This window comes from Malaclemys terrapin, chromosome 11, assembly GCF_027887155.1.
Source record: "Malaclemys terrapin pileata isolate rMalTer1 chromosome 11, rMalTer1.hap1, whole genome shotgun sequence".
Classification (NCBI taxonomy): Eukaryota; Metazoa; Chordata; order Testudines; family Emydidae; genus Malaclemys; species Malaclemys terrapin.
In genome coordinates, this window is record NC_071515.1 from 65,844,809 (window position 1) to 65,869,208 (window position 24,400).

Below are 24,400 nucleotides of genomic sequence, written 5' to 3' on the forward strand. Positions count from 1 at the left end.
CAGTAAAAGCTATAACAACTGTGAAAAAATTTCAAATGTCTACTATGCAACTTGGTCACAGACAATGCTGCAAATGTATTCAAGATGAGAAGAAATTATTTAGAAGAGAGTCCCAAGCTAACAACATACGGTTGCAGTGCTCATTTGATGCACCTCCTAGCCAACGATTTCAGTGTTCCAGAAATAAAGGCTCATGTTGTTGAAATTGCAAAATACTTCCGTAACAACCACTTTGCAACAGCTGCTCTGAAAAAAGTGGGAGGAACCAAGCTAACTCTCCCACAAGACGTGCAATGGAACTCAGTAGTGGACTGTTTTGAGCACTATATCAAGAACAGGCCTAATCTGATGACAGTTTGTGAACAAAATCGTGAAAAAAATAGATGGCACTGTCACAGCCAAAGTTCTCAACATTGAGCTTAAAAGAAATATTGAACATGTGCTGAGTACCCTGAAGCCTATTTCTGTAGCCTTGAACAAAATGGAGGGAAACAGCTGTTTTATTGCTGACACTGTTGAAATCTGGAAGGAATTGAGTGAGATCTTAAAAAGAGAAATATGCAATGACAGAGTTAAATTACAAACATTAAAAAAATGAATGGGATAAGCACTATCTCTAGCTCATTTTCTTGAAAATATTCTCAATACTCAGTACCAGGTCAAACCTTACCTGCTGAAGAAGAGGAGTTGGCTATGACACGGACATCTAGCACTCATCCTTCCATAATGCCGACTATAATAAACTTCAGAGCTAAGGGTGAACCCATTCAAGAAAGAAATATTTGCTGATGATGTTTTAAAGAAAGTCACACCAGTGAACTGGAGGAAGTCACTTAAGCACTTGGATTCAGAGACTGCTGAAGTGATAATCTCACTTTTAACAGCAGTAGCTTCTTCTGCTGGTGTAGAAAGAATATTTTCTTCCTTTGGACTGATTCATTCCAAATTGAGAAAACGTTTGGGACCTGAAAAAGCTGGAAAGCTTGTTCTTCTTTTCCAGATTATGAACAAACAGGAAAACGAAGGTGAAGACGACTGTTAGCTGCAGAAGCCAATATTTTAAGTTTCTCATGTAGACCTGGCTGAGACAGTCAATTTAATTTTTTTTTTTTTAATATTTCATTTAACCATTTTAGTTAACAATTTTAACAAAAACAAAACGGATTTTAAAAAACTTGAACATTTAACTCAATTCAAAATTTCATATGCTTGTTTTGTTAAAATATTATGTGTTTGTTGTTGAAGAAAAAATCCAGAATACATAACATTGTTGTTTTAGTAAATAAAACAATTTAAATGTCTGTCTGGTGATGTTCTCCTCCTAATACAGCATGGCAAGAAAATCCTCCAAATATTAATGATTAACTTGTTGAACTGGAGATAGTTCACCTCCCAATGACTTCATAAATGTCTACTTCACTTACCTTTGGTAAATGAAATAACCGAACAATCATTCATTTTCTGATATAGCTGTAAAACTAATCTGTTTTTCAAAATAAATCACTTTAAAAATGTATAGCGTGTACCTTCTAAAAATGGAACCTACATCTATCTCCGAGTCGTGAAAAATGTGTGTTAAGGTTATAACAACCAAACAAGAATGCACTTTTATGTAGAAATCCATTATTTGAGTCTTCTGACTAGTGATTTAAATCAAATCCACCCTGATTAAGAGAACAAAAACTCCAGACCTATTAAACAAAAGAACAAACAAAAATCATCTATCAGTATAGAACAGGGGCATCTGAGCTGCTCGTTATGACATTCTACACTTTTCTCCTGACACACTGTCAAAACAGTAACCCTTTTACAGATACACTGACAAAGAACATTGGTGTTCCCAGAATCTGCTCTCTAGCTTTGCTCACTAAGTATCATGAAAATACGTCAGAGCCTCCTCTTTTCCCCCTCTTGTTTTTAAGTGTTTTGATGAGTTTTGGCAGCTTTACATCAGGAAACACTTTTTTTATTAAAGCCACTGGGTATCAGTGCAAGTGCCATAGAAGCCATTTAAATTCATGACAGTTGTCCAAATGCAGCAGAAGTTGTCCTTTAAGATTTTTAACTGGCTTACATACATACATACATACACACACACATATATATTATATATATAAAAAGAGAGCTGAAGTAAAAATGTAAATTCGCCATCTCCCAATGCAACTGTATTCCAATTCCCCTGCCACCCACCTAACCACTATGTCTCCTGCTTTAACATTAAGAGATTGCAAAAATTACTTCGGTATTACTTAATGCAGCCAGATGTCCTTGTTTTAATGCCAAAAAGTGTTGAAATGTCATTATTTAGACCTCAAGATGAGAGGTTATAGCTCAGAAATCCACTTTACAGCTATACCTCACAGGAAAAATATACATAATAAAAACATAGCCAGGGTCTAATCTCAAAAGAACAGTATTTTACATAGGGGAGAGAAGGAAGGGAGAAATGTGTAGACAGGACCAGAATAGTACTACCTCTACCCCGATATAACGCTGCCCTCGGGAGCCAAAAAATCTTACCGCATTATAGGTGAAACCATGTTATATCGAACTTGCTTTGATCCGCAGAGTGCGCAGCCCTGCCCCCCAGAGCACTGCTTTACCGCGTTTTATTCGTTATACCACGTTATATCGGGTAGCGTTATATCGGGGCAGAGGTCTATGTGTTTTAAACTTTATCCCCTGGTTTAAACAAAGCAGATACTGAGGTTCAAAGAACAGCCATTGTTCATAGTCTAGAGCTACCTTCCATACTGGTAAGAATGCTAAAAATCAACATTCTCCTATTTAATTCTCAAGAATTTACCATAGCAACCTCAGCACATCACACAACATCAGTACAAAAAGCATCCATGGCCCATGAAACCTATCTTTCACTACACCCACACCAGCACGAAACCCTTTTTCACCTGACAGTTCTCTTCACATATCTGTGAGTTAGAAATACACATACACACTATAGTCATAGCATCTACACATACAAAATAACTACAAGTTCTACTGCAAAGGGCCCCCGAGCTCTTCAAATCCTCCCCTTCTTCCAATATCTCCCACCCCCAACCACATAAACACATCTCTGCCGATACTTTCCAAGCTCACAAAGACTTGGGGTCTTCCTGATCTCTGGTGGTAAGGAGTTCCACACTCTAGGACTTTCCACTGAGAGTGCTCTGCCCATGATACCCAGAAATTTCACCCTGGAGAAAAGCGGGGGGGGAGGGGGGGGGCAGATGTAGTGGCCTTGTTAATCACAGCTGCCATGGAGGGCAGTAGAAGGAGAAGCGGTCACTGAGATGGGTCCAAGCGAAGGGATTTGGGAATCAAGAGCAGCATCTCAGGCTGAACCTGGAACTGTAGAGGTAGTCAGTGCAGACTGTGAAGTACCAGTATGATGTACTCTCTCCATCTAAGTTCATTCCATTTAAGGGGCAGAGCCGCCCATTGTAGCGCCATGTGGCCCATACAGTTAGCCCCAGGAAAGCATACTGCAGGAGTCTAGTCTGAGAGTGACTAAAGCACTGATCAGCCTACTTCGTCTCAGAGATTATGGGGCTTCGAATTTTGGAAGAAGGCATTTCTATATACTGTGGTTCTTCAGGTGTCCAAAAGCAGCAATTACTTCAATAGGACCATAACTGCCTTGACTCTCAGATAAGGACTTTCAAACACTAAGTCTAACAATGTGTTGGAAGAGTCCTAGACAGAGCAGGTGAAAAAGAAGAGAGCTCTTTGAACCATCCATGTCAGACATGGTCAGTTCTCGACAACAGAAAAAAACAAATAGAGACCTGTAAAAATAAAGAGGCCTTTCAGTATCACTGTCACAGGTGGCAAGAAGCAGAGGAAAAGGCATGCCTGGAAATCCTAGCGGAAAACAGCACTGTATACCTAGTCCTTATGAAATATCTAGAGTGCAACTCTTTCTGCAATGCACTTGAATACTACACAATGATAAGAGCAACAGAAAACTGGCTTCAGATCAGCTACTATGTAAATGAGAGCCTCAGAAGTGGGTAGATTTTCTAGCTCATTTTATACATGGAATTGAAATAATATTTCAAATAATTATGAGATGACTGATATATGCTGCATTATTTTAAGATTAAACATAAAAAAAGTGTTTACTTTAGAACAATCTGAAGTCTATTTTTTCTTCTAGTTGCAGCTCAGCTTGGTCTACTCTGATTAAAAATTATGCAAATTTAAAGATAAGAAATATGGAGCTGAAGGTCAAGTGCACAGAATAAATTCTTAATGGCTCTTACTGGTGATCTGAGGTTTTGTTAAATATCACCAAGATTTTTTTGTTTGAAGTTCTCCCTACACAGAGATACAGCATTATAAATTCTAATGCCAAAGTAAACTGGTGGTTTCTTTCCTCAGAAGGATTTCTGCTAGGTATTCAGCATTATGGACCCACAACTCCTATAAATCAGCATTGTCTTATGTTCTACTAGTAAGAATCCATACTGCATGCTGAACATGCATGTTGTACTATGCAATCCATGGGGACATTATCAGCGCCAAATTGATTTCTATATCACAATTTCCTGCTCGCGTTGAAAAGGAAGGGGCCTGTGTATTTCAGATTAGTGTTAGTTTTGAGAAGGAGGGTTTTTACACAAATGCACAAACTGCTTCCTACCATGGCTGACTAGAAAAGACACTATGCAAGAAAATGTTATGGTGGAATCAACATTAAAGATGATACACAGAGAGCAGCGTGTCTCTCTCTCTCCTGTGTGTGACTGGAGCTGGTACAAAATTAATCCACCTCCAATCCAGAGGTAGGCAATCCCTAATATTCTCTTTTAATGCCTTATTCTGAGCTGGTGTGGAACCTATACCGCCAGTATTCAGCGGATGTGGTGGCAGTTCTCCCTACTCGAGAATACCATGGGCCTGTCCTAACTCATGTCAATAAAGTGAAGATGCACTATCATTTAACTCTAAAAATTAAAGCGCTGCAGTTATCTATAATCTAGTGGAGAAGAGCTCGCAGATTCTACATTATAAAAAAGTATCCACTCCTTTGTCACCACAAAACAAACAAATATATTAACTCATTGCATATTTAGCCCTGGGTGACCTCAAATCCCAGAGCGTCCAGCACTTTCCCAGAGTTAGTGCTACATGTCCTGCCTGCAGTCCAACCAGATCAAGACTGGTGACTTCGTGGATCAGTGTCCCAGAACAGGAAACCTACTTAACCTGGGATTTCAAAGGAACATCCAAGGTAAAGCTTGTGGAAACATGAAGGTTTTTTCCTTAGAGAATAGTTGGAAATCCATAGTCCACCCATGTTTGAGCCAAGACTGTGATTACAACATTCCCAGTAAGAGAATTAAACTTTCCGTGTGCAATCTGACCACCAGTTGGGTAGCATAAGCCTTGGGAAAAGCTAAGAAAGTCAGCAAACGCTGATGGGCAGTCAACAAGTGCAGGTCAGGTACCAGAGGTGGTCTGATGTACTTATACTGGGTAAACGGTATTGGTGGGGGCTGGGAGCAGGAGAGGAAAGAAACTCAACAAGGCAAGCCAAGCCTTCCTTTTGAGAAGATGCTCAAGTTGAGCTGCTTCAGCACTTCATTTGGGTCTTTTCTAAAGCAATTAACAAGATCATAAGCTTCCTTAACATGTGTCCATGATATCTGTAGAAAGATTCATCCTGGAACAAAGATGGGAGGAAAAGGTAATACAGGCCATTTATATTAAAAAAAACATTTGTCCAACTGTATTTTTTTTTATAATTGTTTCAGCAATTATAAAACATGGTTGACTAAGACCCGTTCCTCCTTCTGTTCTTGAATATTTTTAGATAAGAAGTTAGTCTTCCAACTTATTCAAGTTAGTGTGAGAAAGTGGAGAACCAATACAAGGTCTAACAATTGAATTTTATCTACATAAATAAGGCTTGGCAGAATTTGATTTTTTTTTTTTATAATTTTGATGGATATCAATGTTTATTTTTATGCTTTAAGATTTTTATTGATTTAAATTTTCAGAGTTGCAGGATATGATGGGAGGTCAAACAATAATTATGTAACGATAGTACATGTTGAGAGTCAAAAGTTAAAGCTTTACAACTGTTGACGGTTGTGTTTTAACATGACATCAAAAATCACAAAATAAATATCCTTAAATCAAACTAGTAAGTTCTAAAGCAGCATTTTTCTTACATTGTCTATTTGTAAGTTTCTATCATCATTGATGGAAATATTTTTTTCGTCTGTTTGTGTGTATTGGGTGAAGTTAACATTTATTGACATTTGCCAATAAAAATCTATTCCTGCCAAGCCTATATATTAGGAATACCCAGCCTCTGGAGAAAGGGGGGGATGACTTGGATTTGCCTCTTTCCACAAACCAGCATTCCCTGAAATCTACAAAAAACAGAGATGCATGGTCAAGTTCCATCCTGCCTGTGAAGTCTGCAGACTGAGAAGCAGAAGTGGGACAAAGTGTGCATCACCACCACTAGGTTGCTGCCATCACATCAAGATCTATGACCACTGAGGACATTCCAAGTTTCTGGGGCAAAAGGCCCACATTCTGGAATCCCAGTTGCTGGGATTTCAGTTCAGGCAGGAATCTAGTCTTCAGTCTGAATAGGGAGGGGGAAAGGAATGGAATCTGTTGGGATGGAGGATCCTGAACTTGATGTACTATGTAGATATATGGCAATGAAATCAAGATAGTGTGAGTGGGAACCCTATTCTGTGGATCAACCTCATGAGGGGTGTTCTGTTGATCTTCTGTGGATAAATTAGGATGACCAGAAGGGAGAAAAGTATAAAGGGATGATGTATGGCTGTTATTTCACCTGAACATAGGCATTCATGGCATGGACTATGCTAACGCAGCTGTGACTCTGTTGCTGATGGGAATATACAAAAGCAGGAAGCTTCTCTGAGGAGACTGAACAGAAGGCAATGTAGCCACTAAAACCCAGCTGCTTCATCAGCATCAATCCAGTTTTTTTAAGATCATCACTTCTTTGTACTGGTGACCAAAATCATACATCCAGCATTATGATTTCACTGAAGAAACAAAAGCAAACTATGGCTGAGATTGGACAAAATCTTCTAATGATAAATATCTTTAACTTAGAACAACTTTGAAAAACAGGTGAAAGTTCAATGGATTTAGAGGGGGAAGTGATGTGTGACACATTAGGAGTTTGCCTCTCAGCATGACAACGCCTCTTTAATTTACCTGATGCGGCTGATAAACAAGAAGATTGAATTCCTTATGCAACAGAAGCTAGGTTATCAGAGTATGCACATGGAAAAGGGCAAACCTAGAATGGGAAGAGAAGTTAATTTCCAGCTTCACATGAAATATGGACTATTGGAGTGGAGTTACTCAAAGGGTCACCTTTGACAACAGCTAGTAGTTCAAAGAAAGATGAGGGGTCAATTAAGGCAGAATGTAATTAACATTTTTAACAGGGAGGGTAATTAACCAAAGAACAGACTGTCAAGGGAAGTGATACATTGACCACAACTTTGAGACTCTTAATATAGATTGGATCGCTTCCTAAAATATATGCTCTAGTTTCACCACTTATTTGCCTCAAAAATGTTGACTTATGTAGCACAGAAGAATAATTCCCATCAATGCAGCAGGAATTACTGTGTGAAGTTCTTTGATCTGTTTTATTCAGGCAGTCAACTAGATGATCATAGTGGCCTTAAAATCTACAGACAAGAATTTCAAGGCTGACTGTCATTTTGGGGGAGCATCAATTTCTGGGTACCCAGCTCCACCCACATTAATGGGGAATATCCCCCCAACCCCCCAGAGGGCAGGTACTTACCATTTTCTGAAGACCAGGCCTCTCTGCAGGGTTTATTTGAATACCCCAAAATTGAGACCACCAAAATCACTAGTCACTTTTCAAAAATTTGGCCTTTGAATGTACAGAGAGCATCAAAGACAAGTGAAGCAAACTACTGACGTTGAAAGTAAATGGATAGTCAGATTAGAAATACAAATTGTTCAGCAAACAAGAGCACAGAGATGCCTACCTGCTATCTAGACATTTTAATTCAGGTAAGACAGAATGACAATTAAAGTACACATGATATACTAATCCTTGGTGGCATTATCTGATTCATAACATTATTTGCAACAACATGGTTTCTGATAGCAGCAGCTTCTTTTTCAGTTTTGACATTTGAAGGGTTAGAAGCTATACGTTTAAAGAAGGAGAAAAATAAAATACTATCAACTCTCAAGAGTTTGAATGCCTTGAGGAAAAAACATTGCCAAGTAGGCATAACTTGCAAGGAGTGCTCATATTTTGGTTGTTAGTTATAGCAAGTAGTTACAATGAAAACAAGTTTTGAGATTTAAATTCATTTAAATACATTTAATTTCCAGGGCTTGATTCCATTTTAATTCATTTTAAGGGTAAATTATTCCTGTTTCTGACAGTTTCAAATGAATGTTTTAGTCTCCTAGAGTTTTAATGATGTATGTGTCATCTTGTGACTTTTGTTTGATGGAATGGAAAGAGACACTCCCTGCAGTGGCAACTGACGTGCTTTATGCCAGCAGTGCATTATACACCTAAAGGTTTCTAATGGGAAATGTTGGCATCTATGACCCTTTCTGAGAACGAGATCTGACATGCAGCACCTAATTGGGACCTCCTCATGAGAAAACCCAGTAGCAGTTGCATTAATTAGAATTAAATATCACATTTCATTACTCACAAAAAGGTCTTTAAACATTTAAGTTCTGAAGCTTGATCATAAAAGCTCAATATATTGTACTTACAAAGATATTGGTAACTGTTTTGATAGCCTTCTCTTTCCTTTGCATAAACTCGTCATCCTGCAAGACAATTAATTGACACAATTAAAAACCAAAAAAATTAAGCTTAAGCCTCAACACTACTAATGCATTTAGCACGCAGACTTGTCAACTGGTTCCTAAACGAGCTGCTCAATTATTCAGTTAAGTACACTTAACTCTACAATTGCATCAACAGTCTGTTTGTTCTCTGTTCGTACAGCACTGCTACAATAGGGATCCTACCCAAGACTGGGGATCCTTGGTGAAATCGCAAGGCAAATTAACATGGACTTGTTGCAGAGAAAAATAAGTGTTTCAGTATACAGTAACTCCTCACTTAACGTTGTAGTTATGTTCCTGAAAAATGCAACTAAGTGAAACAATGTTAAACGAATGCAATTTTCCCATAAGATATAATGCAAATGCGGGGGATTATGTTCCAAGGAAATTGGGGGGGGGGGGCGCCAGACAAAAGGCGTTATATACTGTACAGTACTGTACTGTGGTTTGGAAGTGCCCCTGGCTTACCCCACACAGGCACAGCCCACTGCAGGCAAGAACGCTAGGAAGCACCTTCGCAGCAGCAGCTTCCCTGGAGAAGAGCAGGTGCCAACTTTGCTGGGGGATGCTCCAGGTCCGCCTCTTTCTGTCCCCGCTCCATTCTAGGCCCACCTCTTCCCACCCCCACTCGACCTCCCCTCCGGAGCAGCCGCATCCCCGCTCCTCTCCCCCCCCCCCCCCAAGTCCTAAGCGCCGCCAAACAGCTGTTTGGCATTGCTTAGGACTTTCTGGGAGGGAATGGGAGGAGTGGAGATGCAGCGCTTCCCTGCTCCTCTCCCTCCCTCCCAGAAAGTCCTAGGTGCCGCGAAACAGCTGTTTGGCAGTGGGGGAAGCACTGGGAGGGCGGGGGAGGAGGTGGAGAAGAGGAACTTGTGCAATGCTCCCTTGTAAAGTCACTGGTCTTCTACAGAATCTTACAAGCAGTGGACAGAGCAGGCAGCCAAACAACGTTATAAGGGAGCATTTTGCACAACTTTAAACGAGCACGTTCCCTAATTGAGCAGCGACATAACTTTGAAACAACATTAAGCGGGAGGACATTAAGTGAGGCGTTACTGTAATGGTTACTTAGATTTCAGTTTGGGAAGGAGGGTTGTCAGAATTATTATTTCCATTTTAATGAGGATACTGAGGCAGAGAGAGGCTCAATGACTTGCCCAATGTCACATAGGAAGTCTGTATCTGTAACAGAGCAGGGAACTGAAACCAGTTGCAGCCCATCACCCTAGCCACTGGGCCATCCTTCCTCTCACAATTCTGTATTCAAAATACAGCTGTTTTAGGAAGTGGATCTATTATTAAAGTTTAGACATTTGAGATTTTTAATCTCTCTTTTATTACCACTCATCCAGCATTATCAAAGGAACCTATGGGGTTTAGGAGTCCAACTCTGAATGAACATCAATGGGATTTGTGCAGCTAACTCCCTTAGTGGCATTTGAAAATTTCAGACATATGCCAGTCTGTATCAGCAATCTCACCGGTTAACCAAACCAATTAACAACTGAAATAGCAACTGCACCTCCCCAAAATGGAAAAGGAGGTTTAACTCTAGATGTCCATAATATTCCTAGCACAAATGGTCTATGGAAAGACAACACAACAGTAACCTCAGACAACCAATTAAAATGATCAGGTGAAAGATGTAACTAAATGTTTGTAAATTCATACTTCCTTAAAGACAGTGCAATTGAATACCACAATTTCATAACAAGTTCAGATGAAGAGTGGGGGAAGATTGGCAAGAGGTTATAAAGTTTTCAGTTACATATTCAGAGATGATGTTTCTCAACCTCAAGGAAATAAAAAGGGATTGCACAGCAAATCAGCCTATCGCACTAGAATTCTACTCCACACAGTTAAGCAAAAGTAGTCTGTTACGCAACTGTAAACTCCTCAGTATTTCATTTCTATAAGCCGTTGTGAAGATAACTAATGTACTGACAGAGAACTAGTCCCAATGGATTTGTTCAGAAAAGGACATATTACATATCTCAACCTCCAGGCTAATATGACTAGCATTATCAGAGATATTTTGCCCAGAGCTGTTGCAACTGTAACAATTTGATATTGTCACTTTCTGGGCTGAAACAGTGGCTCTAAGCAAAGGCTGGTAATATCACACTTATGAACTATTTGGGGTTAGCAAGAATTCATCTCCCCCGATATATGCAGATGGACCTTCAATTTGTATTCTGGTGTTTACTTGCTTTTCTAACAGTAACCTTCATAGTTAGACCCATCCAGTTATAGACTAAAAATCATGGCCAGATCCTCAGCTAAGGTAAATCAGCACAGTACTATCAACTTCAATGCAGTTACACGGATTTACAGCAGCTGAGGGGACAGCCCCATGTGTGTACAGACATATTTTGAGAGAAAACAAAAAGATTTAGCTAGGTCTTACCTCTGGTAGACTACGAGTTTTCTGAAACTGGGATATGGAATAGGAGCGGATATAGTCTCCCATTTCTTCTCTAGTTTCTATTGCACGTTTCACCAGCCACTAAAGAGAATAGTGATACTATTATGCAACAACTTATTTCTAAGTATTTTGTATGTGAAAAAAATCAACTCAAAACTCAAAGTTTTTATGGATGTGTGACACCTCAGTGATTAACTCCATAAATAGCTCAATAACATTAGCTATTCTATTATCTTCATCTTCCCTATTTTTGTACATAGTTTATGACTCTGTTGAGTTTTTAATAAGTAACATACATACTGTGTCTGTAACCCAGGCATTCCCACACCCCCTGGACTCATAGACATTAAGGCTAGAAGGGACCATCATGATCATCTATTCTGAACTCCTGCACATCGCAGGCCACAGAACCTCAGTCACCCACTCCTATAATAGGCCCATAACCTCTGTCTGAGTCACTGAAGTCCTCAAATCTTGATTTAAAGACTTCAGGCTACAGAAAATTCTCCATTTACTCTAGCTCAAACCAGCAAGTGACCTGTGCCCCACATTACAGAGGAAGGTGTAACACCCTCACCCTCCCATCTCTGCAAATCTGATCTGGGAGAAAATTCCTTCCCAACCCCAAATATGGTGATCAGATAGACCCTGATACGTGGGCAAGACCCACCTGGGAAAGAATTCTCTGTAGTAACAGAGCTTTTCCCATCCAGTGTCCCATTTCTGGCTGTTGGAAATATTTACTAATAGTCGTCACGTGCACTCCCTACAGACAAGCATGACTGAAGGAGTAGGGACAGAGTGAGTGCCCTGATCCTATATTGTGAACCACATGGGTCATTGACTTTAACAGGTCTCTGTGTAGGTGCAATAGTCCCCCAGAGTAAATCACAATGCAGAACCAGAGCCTTAGTTTGTAAGTTCCTTTAGGCAAGAATTGTGTCTTTCTAGGTTTTCTGAGTCACCTAGCACATTCTGAGCAACATTATTTGTATAACAACGCATTGCAGAACTAGATATATTCACATATGATTTATCCCATATATTCATGTCTGCTATTTCACTAAGAACTTTTTAAATTCTCACTGTAAATTTATTCTCATGGATTTTCCAAATTAGTGACAATTACTGAAAAAATGCTGAGTTCCACATCAAAATCCCATTGCCTCTCTCGCCCAAGATAAAAAGCCAATTGTCAAAGTTGATTTCGAAAGAGACAAGGAAGTCAACACAATTACTAGGACTATTCATTGGAATTTTGCCTGTATTGACTGATTTTTTTAATTCAAATATTTAGATTTCACTCAATCTCAGTCCAAAAAGCAAAATATAAAATAAAACCTAAGAAAACTATGTGGGACAGTTTAACCACAAAGCATCAAACTAGTAACTGGAATGTTTTAGCTTTTTCCCTTGCTGTTCATCTTTAAAGAATTTCTGAGCAGAAGCAGGCTGACTCTTCCCATCCCCCATTTTTAATTCTTTCCTTTCTTCTCTCTCTTTACACCCTCTGATCCCCACTTTAAAAAAAAAAAAACACAAACGTGAGTGTCTTTTAATCTCATTTATACCCTGTGTTTTGAGCCATTTTCCTTGTAACTTATTCCATGTATTTCTTACACTTTGCAAGGAATATCTTACTGCACCAGGACCCTACATGGGCTCGAAAAAGAACCACTAGCAGATTCTAAAGCAAGATTTCTTCCAACTGGCAGAATGACTGCCTGCAGAATCCAGCCCAATGTTGCAGGTAATCCAGACAATTTTGTTCTTCATGTGGGTCAGAGTGTGCTTTAGAATTCCCTTTTATATAAAGACATCCTGGTGTTTTAAAATATTTACCCTTAAAAAAAGTTTTTAACCTGATATTTCATTCCAAAGCAGAACAAACTTGCAGAAGGTATAAAGTTCAGCAGTCACACAGGTATTAAAAGTCCTATGTAAGTTTTAAGGCTTTTGCTTTGTTTAAAAAAAAAAAAAAAAAAAAAGCGTGATGCACAACAAAGCTATTACCTGTACAACAGGGAATATGTGAATGAAATCCAGTCCCTGGATCTGATGCGGCTCCAAACGATGGGGGCACTTCATTTTTGGTAAGACAGACACAATTTTCTCTGTTAAGGCACTATTTTAAAAGAAAAATATCAAAGTGTAAACAATAAAATGGTTTAAATTTTAAAGAATGACATTTCCAAAATATGCAATGTTGTTGTAGCCATGTCAGTCCTAGGATACTAATTTCCAAATTACGTAGTAGTTTGAAAGTGCCCTCTATTGGATGAAACTGGGTAACACAATTTGGAAAAAAACCTCTTGTTTTATGAGCACAGCTGTGAAGTTGTATTTTTTAAAATTAATAAGCCTATTGCTTGTTTCTTAATTTCCATTACTCAACATCAAATTTAAAATAGCTTAGGCTCATCAGATGCAGTGCACGCAAGATCGTGAGGGATATCTATCATATGTTTCTGTTACCATGCACATACATTTAACTGCTCAAAGATAGAGAGTAACTTTAAAACATAATTATATATTTTATCAAAGAAAGTTCAATTTCAGGATGAAAAATCTGAAACTTAAAACTGTCCGAGTGGATCTCTGCTGTTGTTACTAATTAAGCGCCCTCTCCTACAAAAACTATGAAATAGCTAGAATATTGTAAAAGTGGAATATCTACCAAGAATGCTGCTTACATGTACAAAGTCCAATCAGCTGGAGTATATATAATCCAGTTTGCTGAGAAAAAGTGTCCTTCTGCAGCTCATAAAAGTGCTGTTAAAGTGAAAGGTAGCTTAACAGGGGGATAACTCTACTGGGGTTCAATCTTGCACCACTGAATTAACAGGAGTTTTGTCACGGATTTCAGAATAAAGCATTCTTTCCTGACCACAAAGAATTAAGTTGATATACAACGAACTGGTGCTCATGCTCAGGAAGTATCAATCTTTACAGACAACAACTTAAAGGAGTCACTGATGTGATATTTTTTTCCCAAAGGAAAAAAAAAAAATGAGTGTCCAGATACGGATATCAGTGGCAGAGACTATCATCCTAAAGAGCTGCTGATGTTTTGAAGGAAAATTGCCCAGATGGATGGGAGAGAGTGGGATGGAAAAGAGAAAAGATCCAGAAACTGGGGATAGTGCCTGAAGTGCCAATGTTGATTCAAAGAGAAATAGTTGAATGCGAATTTTGTAATTCCTCTTATAGATGTCTCACCATGTGATGTAATTTCCACTATGTCAATGTGTTAATGAGATGCATTAGTGTTCTTTCTTTGTACAACCAAGAGTACATGCAATCCGTTTAAAATATTTTTGTCCCACAGAGGGACAAGAAATCATGTAACAAACATAACTGTGATGTTAATTTATGCTTCCATACTTATTTTGATTACATTTATAATAGAAGACCCAAGATTTTTATTATTAGAACATTGTCTAATCAGAGCTGGCAAAATGTGCACTGGACAACAACATCAACAGAATACTTGCTAATTAATCCCTATTAACACCACCCCAAGAGCTGCATGGAAACATTGAGAGAGACTACCAGTTTAAAAAAAACAATATATTTTAAAAAAACAAATATCTTTATTTATACTACTAACACCTTAGATTATTAAACATCCAAATAATATTGTTATAACAATTACTGCTATTTTCTCACTGTTTACTTTTTGCATTTTCTTCAGCTAGAACAATTAAAACAGACTATAAAGTTTCACTTTGATTCTTGCAGACTAGCACAGTCCTTTATTATTGGAGTTCCAAATATTCCACGGGAATGTTTAAATTCAAACTTCTCTGTATTAAATTAAAAAAAAAAATCAACTAAAATGTTTTCATTAAAGTAACAGTATCAAGGGGGACTTTCTTTTTAAGGACACAACTGATGTTTTTGTCCTGCTACCGTTAAAACTAACATCTAAGATTTTTATGAGAGATAAGAGGAAAAATACATTCATCTCTATTTTCTGTTTCTTTGGTTATTTAAGAGTACTTTGTGTATAGCTCATTTCCCCTGGTGATGTGGATGTCTCTCAAAGCAACAGGAGAGAAAAATAACTTTTTTTTTTTTTTTAAAGTAACACGATTGTAAACATCACTGAAAATCAAGAGGGGAACACAGAGGCAGACATAGTAGCTGAAACTATATTCCACTTATTTGAAGTGGAAAAATGGGCTTTTAATGAAACTTGCAGTCCTTCCTTAGTTACTTCCTGCAACTTTTAATTGTGGTCTACAACAGTGGGCGCTGCGGGAAGCAGCGCGGGCCGAGGGATGTGCTGGCTGCCCTTCCTGTAGCCCCCATTGGCCTGGAGCGGCGAACCGCGGCCAGTGGGAGCCGCAATTGGCCGAACCTGAGGACATGGCAGGTAAACAAACCGGCCCGGCCCGCCAGGGGCTTTCCCTGAACAAGCGGCGGACCGGCTTTGAGAACCACTCGTCTACAAGACCCCAGGTTTATCAAGAAACATACTGCACTTTAAAAATGTTGCATTGCCCTTCTAAGGAGAGCTGCCATGGACTAATTTTGCAACCTTCCATGATGCAAGGACTGGCTAGGTGGCAATCAAGTGCTGTCTATGAAAGGTGGCAGCAGCAGGAAGAAGGCTCTTTGGGTTTCCACCCACCATGTGAATGCTCTCCATCCTCCCTTCCTCCACAGTTTGGGGTACTTGTGAGCGACTTCCCTTTCACAAGGGCTTAGATCACAATGTCATGCTGTAGATTTTATTGGTTGATCCTTGCAATTCTAAGTTTGAGACCACAAAAGAGGACCAAAGGTGATTTACAGTGAAACTTGTCTTCCGCAACAGACAACTAATTAACATGCATCATCTTCCAAGAGACAGAGAACTGAATTATACTAAATACATGGGAGCCTTTGGGAAGTGGTCTCCTAAAACCGGACATTTCTCAGTAAAACTAATCCCCTGTTTTCACATTTATAAACATGATGGTGATTTGTATCAAATTTTTTACACTATGAAAAACCAAACCATGGTTCCCACTTCATCAACTTACATTTTCTGACCAATTGTAGAGTTTTCCTGAAACAACAGATCAACATCAATGTCAAAGCTGCAAGTAGTGATGCACCAGGTCATGCCACCAACTACCTAAAAATGAACAAAAATACGGTTATTTTCACTTTACGTTTGAGAGGGGAATTTTCAAACAAATATGATTTAAATCCAACCAATATGGCTTCACGTTTTTAGTCTCCTTTCCCACCTCCAATACGGCACGATTCAAATGCCATCTAATATCTCATCAAAATATAGTGAAGAGAAGAGAAATACAAGACCACCATTTGTGATGTTTCATTTTATTTTTTAAACTTGATTTCCTAGTTTTCTTGAGACATTGAGTTCTCTGACATGCAAGTAGATGAAAATCCAAGTACACTGTCAGCCACGAAGAATGAAATAAAGAATTTAAAGAAGTGATGAAGTGGCTGTTTTAGAGATCGTGAGCTATACAAACTCAATAAACAAGGACTGGAACGTGTGTTCTCATTTACCTAATTCAAGTTTTTCCACTGCTATTCTTTTATTATTTGCATTAGAAGTAGCACACACACCCCCCACAACATGCTAAGCACTATACAAACAGTGACAGAAAGCCCCTGACCTGAAGAGGTCTCTATCTTAGGCCCCAACCCTTCAAATATTTATGAACATGCTCAATTCAAAATACCAGAGCAGTCTCTTTGATTTCAAAGGGTCTACTCACTCAAAGTTAACCATGTGTACATATTTGCAAAACCTAAATACACAACAGACAAAGACTAGAAGAGGTAACAGGCACAGAGAGGTGAAGTGACTTACCCAAGCTCTCACAGCAGGTCAGTGGCAGAATCTAAATAGAACTCAGGTTTCCTGACTTTCAGTCCAGTACCCTTTCTACTACACCACACTGCCTCTCTAATATAAAACACTCAGCATAGTTATGAAATAATCCTTGTATATGAGTGTCTAGTTTGTTTCTCATACTTGACTGTCTAGTGTGACAGTCGGTAGAAGGGGGGGTATTTTTATTATAACAATATTTGTTAGTTAATCAAACAATTAACAAAAAGTCCTATAAAATATTCTATACCATAACAGCCTACAGAGTTTCACTACAAACACTTATGTATGTAAGAAACACCACAGCAGGATCAGGATACAAGGCGCCAGTCCCACAACTGGATGTGTGTGAGTTCCACTGAAGTGTTCATTTCCACAGATCCAGTTATAGAATCAGGGCATTAGATAGTCTTCCTTAGGCATACTTATATTTGTGCTTGTAAAGTGCTGTGACTCCCTATGGCGCTATAAATATAATAGCTTGCAATTTTAGCAAGCAAAGGTTTATAGGACAGCACAACTATCCTGTGTACAAGCAAATTATTGAAAGAAATGAAAGAGCCCATTTTCAAAGGCTCTGCCATAACTACCAGGGATGCATTTTCAAAGCAAGGTTCAGGGATTTATCATCAAGTCAAATGTTAACCCAACAAAGGTACCTCTCTAAGCATATACTCTGTACAGCGTGACTTACTGCCTGTCTTTGAGGATGAAGGTCCCTATAACTGCTTTTCCACAGAATTACCTAACCCTTCCCAAAAGATTTCCAGCAACAGTCCAAAAACAGCTTCACTAGATAAGCTGTTCCATTCTTTCATGAAACTCCACGCCTAATAACTTCCTTAACCTTCTTTCAACTTGCCTCCATTACTCCTCATTTTCAGTATGAATAGTACCTTTACAGTGATCATACCACAACACAAACAAATTTTCATATTAAACAAATTTAGGTCCTTGTTTGTTTAGCCATGAAACTCTAGTTCCAGCTAAATGCCCCACACACCCATTTCAGAATTTTAGGCCCTGATTCTGCAAATAGTTATGTATGTGCTTAGCTGTATGCATGTGAATAGTCCCATTGAAGTCAACAAGACCACTCATATGAGTAAATGCAGAATTGGGTGCCTTAGTTCCCGGAGATAGGGACTCAGTTTTGCTCATAGCTTCACTACATTAGTGGCACTATATAAATAATAAAAATAACTTGATTTGCTGCTGATCTCCCCTCCTCCTTACTACCTGGAACTATTAAGCTGAATTTGAAAACCATATTTAGTAAATACAGTAAACTATGTCTAATTAATAATCCTGGATTATAATCTCACCTTGTCAAAGGGTGATAACCCTTTGATTCTTGCCCTGAAATACCCAGCTGCCACCAGCAACTCCAAAATTTCAGTCAATTTGATGTTTTGTTCTTCATCTTCTCTGGTTTCAACCTAACAAAGATACAATTAAGCCTAATTTTAAAATATTGTATTCACTCTACTCCTCCAACCACCCAACATTAGGACTCAAAATAAATTTTCCCAATTTTTTTCTTAATATAGACCACGTGTATGTTAATAGAGAGATTCTCTCTCACACACTTCCCTTCCATTTGCAATCTGATAACATCTTTATGGCAACTACAACAATTGCACACAAGGAAAAACATTAGGCAAGTATTTAATGTGTTTCTAAGTGGCTTTAACATTAAATGTTTTGTCCTGTTTGAGAAAACCCAGGTATTATTTACCAATCACTCTTGCCCTTTTATTTCAATCAGTCTGCATCTCTTCTCTAAATGTGGTGTTTTCTCCCTCTTTTAAATAAAGAATTCAGCTGTTGCATTCAAATTGAATCCATATCAGTTCCTGCTCTTCATTAGATCTCCCTGTCCCATCTGTTCTTAAAGTAAATCCAAACAATACGGGCACCAATTGCCACAGCACAGGTAACATACCTGTGATTCTGCAGTTTTCTTTCAACTCTGTAGGTCTTATACAATACTACATCTTAAATGTAATGTTTTCACAAAACTTTGTATGAAGATGGTAAGAGAAATGGTTGTGGGATTCAACTGTTTCCTTTAAACCAAACAAACCATTTTCAACAGTCCAGAGTAGGGCAATACCAGCACTACTATCGAGCACTTAGATTAAGCTTTTTTTATTTTTATTTCCAAAACACTGTGCAAACATTAACTAATTAATTCACACAACACCCCTGTGTAATAAGTGTTGTTACCCCCATTTTACAGGCAGGAAATGTGGGGAAAGGAGAATTTCCATGACACGCCAACCCCTTGAAGAAGAGTCAGCTGTAGAGCTAGGAACAGAATTCACACGTTCCTGGCTTCAGGCCTTATGCTCAATCGGCTAGAAACATCCTGTCTCTTTTAACCCCAGAGTCAATGTAGGAAAAAGGAAGCCAGGCTGGGAAGTTGCTGCCTTTGCAGAATTAATAAAGTAAGACAATCCGCCAGACCAGAGTGTCTCCAGCCGTTTACGTTTGGTAGACATGTAAGGGTCCAACCTCTTCATCTGGGAGTCTCCTGATATTTGGCGTTGATGTGGCAGCTTTCACGCTCGGCAGGGAATCACCACTCACACGTACAACACTGCTGAGATGAGCAGAGGGCTGCGGCCAGGGCGACAACCGCAACCCTCTGGCCCTTAGCCCCTCTGGCCCGGACAACCCCCTTCCCCCAACTCCCCGGGATCTGGGCCTGATGCCAAAGCCCGTCAGCGGGCAGGCCACGCCGGGCTCAGACCCTCCAGCAGGGGAAGCCGCCAGGCCTGGCAGCCACCGGCAGAGGGGAGAGGCAGAGGCCGCCCCAGGAGGCTGTGACCGGCACATAGCGGCGGGCGGGCGGGCCGTGCGCCTGCTGACCGTAAGGAGCCGGCCCCGCAGCCGGGCGCAAGGCGGGGGGCTGGGCCAGGGGTCTCGTTGCCCCCCGGCTGCAGGAAGCCCCGGAGGGGGGGGGGGGGCGGCGAGGCCCGGGGAGCTGGGGCAGGGACGGAGGGAGTCCGTGCACGCAAGGGGCAGCTCGGTGTCCCCGGACGGGCAGGCGAGGCGGGGCCGTACCTCCTGCGGAGCCTGGTACCCGTGTCCCTTGGGGGCGCCCATCGCGCCCGCTCTGCAGCCTGCCTGCGCCGCGCGCCTGCCGCTGTCACCCGCGCTGCCCCCGCCCACCAACGGCCGCGGGGGTGTCCCCGCCGCGCGTGCGCGTTCGAGCCGCGCCATTCGCTGCGAAAGGGGGCGGGCGCTGAAGGGTGACAGGCGGGTCATGTGACCGCTTGGAACACAGAGCGCTGGGGACTGGGGGTAGCCGCCTCCAGGTCTGCCCTTGGCTGTGGGTGGCCGCTGGCTACAGGCAGGGGGTTAATTGTAGGGAGGGCCAGGGCAACCTCCCTGCCAGGCCAGAGCATTTGTCCTCAGCCCCCTTCGCTTGCATTAGCCCCCAGCGTCCAGGGAATCCGGGATTTCCCTCCGCTTTGCGTTTCACTGGGGGTTGCGAGGTGGTTTAAAAGCATTTGTGGGCACGTGCGTATGCATCTTTTGTAAACGCAACTACTTATCCCGATTTTTTTTCTCTCTATTGCAAAAGTTTCCCGCACCCCCTAAGGGTTTCTCACCGCTGCTGCTAGTGCTATGCAGTCGTATTCAGAGCGAGTAATGTAGGCTTGTTAGTTACTAAACTATCAGTGGGAGTTTAAAAGCATGCCCCTAATTTTCTCCCCCAAATATAAGCGCCATGCTAGCAAAACCATTGCGCCTGCTAGATCAGGGGTTCTCAGGACAAATTATTTGGTGGCCTCAGAGTGCGGCCACCAACTCTTGCTAGTGGCTGCTCTCACACTTTTCCCTAAAATACTTCTTGATTAGCTTTAGGAAAAACAAATAAATATGCACAGATACACGTCCATTTATTTATTGCTAGCTAGTAAGTCTGTTGTGAAAAGTGATATTAATAAACATACAAGTATCACTTTTCACAGCAGACATACTCAGCCCAAGCAAACCTGGGGACAAATAAACCCTGGATTAGGGGTTGGGGGAAGCAGCGGGTGGCTGGAGCCTGGTGCCCCCTGTCCGGGAGATGGGGCCCAAGGATGGAGTCTGAAGCCGCATGGCCCGGACCCTAGGGCCCGGCCCTAGCAGCTGGAGCCTGGTGCTGCAGCCCAAAGCCCCACTGCCAGAGTCTCCCACCCTACCACCCCGGAGCTGCAGCCTAAAGCCTGAGCCCCACTGCCCCTGGGAAAGTGGGGAACTCACTGCTCCTCCAATATCAGGGGGTAGCCGTGTTAGTCTGTATCTACAAAAACAACAAGAAGTCTGGTGGCACCTTAAAGACTAACAGATTTATTTGGGCATAAGCTTTCGTGAGTAAAAACCTCACTTCTTCGGATGCATAGAGTGAAAGTTACAGATGCAGGCATTATATACTGACACATGGAGAGCAGGGAGTTACTTCACAAGTGGAGAACCAGTGTTGACAGGGCCAATTCAATCAGGGTGGATGTAGTCCAATAGATGAGGAGGTGTCAATTCCAGGAGAGGAAAAGCTGCTTCTGTAGTGAGCCAGCCACTCCCAGTCCCTATTCAAGCCCAGATTAATGGTGTTGAAATTGCAAATGAATTTTAGTTCTGCTGTTTCTCTTTGAAGTCTGTTTCTGAAGTTTTTTTGTTCAATGATAGTGACTTTTAAATCTGTAATAGAATGACCAGGGAGATTGAAGTGTTCACTTACTGGCTTGTGTATGTTACCATTCCTGATGTCCTCCAATGTTGTGCCCCAGGTGTCCCCAGAGGCAGGCAGGGCCCAACCCCTGCTGGTGGCTCCACCAACCAACCCCAAGGCATTGGCAACAGGAAGGAGGAGGGGCCACTGCTGCTCCCCCCTCCCTGCGCAGTCGCACCACTCAGGAGGCTGTGGCTTCAAGAAAAGGCCCTGGTGGCCCCATGCAGCCACAGAAATGCTATATTAGATTCATTGCAGGTTGGGACTTCCGGCCCTGATGCAGCAAAGTACTTGCTTAAGTCCAATCCTATTCAGCAAAGCACTTAAGCACATGCTTCAACCCCACTGAAGTTAACACAGGTTTAGGTGATTTTTTTAAAATAGGGATGGGGCTACTCGTGCTTAAATTTACTTTCGAGCGCTATGCTGAATAAGAGCCTTAGGGTCTGATCCTGCAAACACTTATTCATAGAGTCCTGTGCGGATACAAAAATGTGGATCCTCCAGCCAGTAGCTATAAAAGCCCTCTTAGTAGCAGTTCTCTAATTGCTCTAGCAGTAAAGGGTTAAAAAGTCTCACTGCTATGCATAGGTAAAGGGAAGTAAGTGGGCACCTGGCCAAAAGAGCCAATGGAAAGGCTAGAACTTTTAAAAATTGAAACAAGATCCCCCTTTTGTCTGTCTGTGGTTGTTCTCTGGGGAGAGGCAGACAGGGTTGCAACTATGCTGTAAAAACAACCAGAAGTCCAGTGGCACCTTAAAGACTAACAGATTTATTTGGGCATAAGCTTTCATGGATAAAAAAACCCCACTTCTTCAGAAGTGCATCTCTCGTTGTTTTTGTGGATACAGACTAACACAGCTACCCCTCTGATACTTGGAATTATGCTGTAAGAAGCTTGGGGCCAGGTATGAAAAATCATTGGTATCATACCTAGAAACGACTCATTTGAAACCCCAGATATGTAAGTAGATCAGGAAATGTCTAGGAAGACACAATTAGGTTTATCTCTTTTTATTTCTTTATGGCTTGTGGACTCCTCTGTGCTTGTAACCTTTAAGCTGGACCTCAAGAGAGCTATTCTTGATGCTTAATCCTTGTGGTTGTTTTTTTTAAATCTAGCAAAAGCCTACGTTCCCAGATGTATTTTCTTCTTTTTTTTTATTAATAAAATTTACCTTTTTTAAGAGGTTTGTGCACACATTATTTAATTAGCTGGTGGCAACAGCTGATTTCCTTTTTTTTTCTCAGCTCTTCCTCAGAGGTGGGGTGAAAGGGCTTGAGGGTATCCCACAGGAAAGAATTTCCAAGTGCGCCTTCCTGGGTTCTCAAAGGGGTTTTGCACTTGGGTGATGGCAGTATCTACCAATCCAAGGTCAGAAAAAATCTGTAACCTTGGGAGTTTAATACAAGCCTGGAGTGGCCAGTATTAATTTTTAGAGTCCTTGCAGGCCCCCACCTTCTGCACTCGAAGTCCCAGAGCAGGGAATCGGCCTTGACAGCATCAATGATAATTAACTTGTATCTGACCCATGATCTGCACTCCACCTTCTATATGTATCCACATCCGCACCAGCAGCCTATCTCACTGTAAGAGCCCTGTGCAGATACAAACATTTGGATCCGCATCTGATCCCCGGTTCGCAAAAATGGTAAAGAATACAGACGGAGATCAGATGCGGATCCAAATTGTTGTATCTGCTCAGATGTATATTTTCACCTTTTTAAATAACAGACCTGGGTTTAGACTTTACCTAGGTTCATCCTTTCCTTCACTCACTCATGTTTTAATTTCTTTGCAGATAATATTAACATTTATATATTGTTTGTCTGGCTCCAGTTCCGTATTCTGACACCAGTGTCACTCCTCCAGAGGACCTAGGGCCTTGAAGGTCAGCTTCTCAATGAAGTAGCATTGTGGAATTTTGGTTCATGCTGAAGAATGAAGGGGCATACAAATGTTTAGTATATCTAACACATAAATACCTTGCAACGCTGGCTACAAAAGTGCCATGCGAACGCCTGTTCTCACTTTCAGGTGACATTGTAAACAAGAAGCGGGCATCATTATCTCCTGCAAATTTTAACCAAACTTGTTTATCTGAGCGATTGGCTGAATTAGGATTGAATGGACTTGTAGGCTCTAAAGTTTTACATTGTTTTATTTTTGAATGCAGTTATTTTTTTGTACATAATTCTACATTTGTAAGTTCAACTTTCATGATAAAGAGATTGCATTACAGTACTTGTATGAGGCGGATTGAAAAATACTATTTCTTTTGTTTTTTACAGTGCAAATATTTGTAATAAAAATAAATATAAAGTGAGCACTGTACACTTTGTATTCTGTGTTGTAACTGAAATCAATATATTTGAAAATGTAGAAAACATCCAAAAATATTTAATAAATTTCAATTGCTATTCTATTGTTTAACGGTGCAATTAATCACAATTAATTTTTTGAGGTAATCGCGTGAGTTAACTGCGATTAATTGACAGCCCTAAAATATCTAAATTGAGATTGGCTTTA

The 24,400-nt window shown here is 40.7% G+C and overlaps 1 protein-coding gene across 2 annotated transcripts in view; it reads right to left on the reverse strand.

Moving 5' to 3' along the window:
• The window catches only part of CCDC93 (coiled-coil domain containing 93), a 105,899-nt gene extending 85,579 nt beyond the window's left edge, over window positions 1-20,320 (reverse strand). For both annotated transcript variants that reach the window (XM_054043910.1, XM_054043909.1), the window contains exons 1-6: window positions 20,214-20,320; window positions 18,470-18,583; window positions 16,318-16,412; window positions 13,301-13,412; window positions 11,270-11,368; window positions 8,785-8,841 (exon numbers count right to left, since the gene is read on the reverse strand). In XM_054043910.1, coding sequence (XP_053899885.1) covers window positions 8,785-8,841; window positions 11,270-11,368; window positions 13,301-13,412; window positions 16,318-16,412; window positions 18,470-18,583; window positions 20,214-20,255 — 519 coding nt within the window. In that variant the 5' untranslated portion in view covers window positions 20,256-20,320. The remainder of the gene's footprint in view (window positions 1-8,784; window positions 8,842-11,269; window positions 11,369-13,300; window positions 13,413-16,317; window positions 16,413-18,469; window positions 18,584-20,213) is intronic.
• Window positions 20,321-24,400: the final 4,080 nt, after the last annotated feature.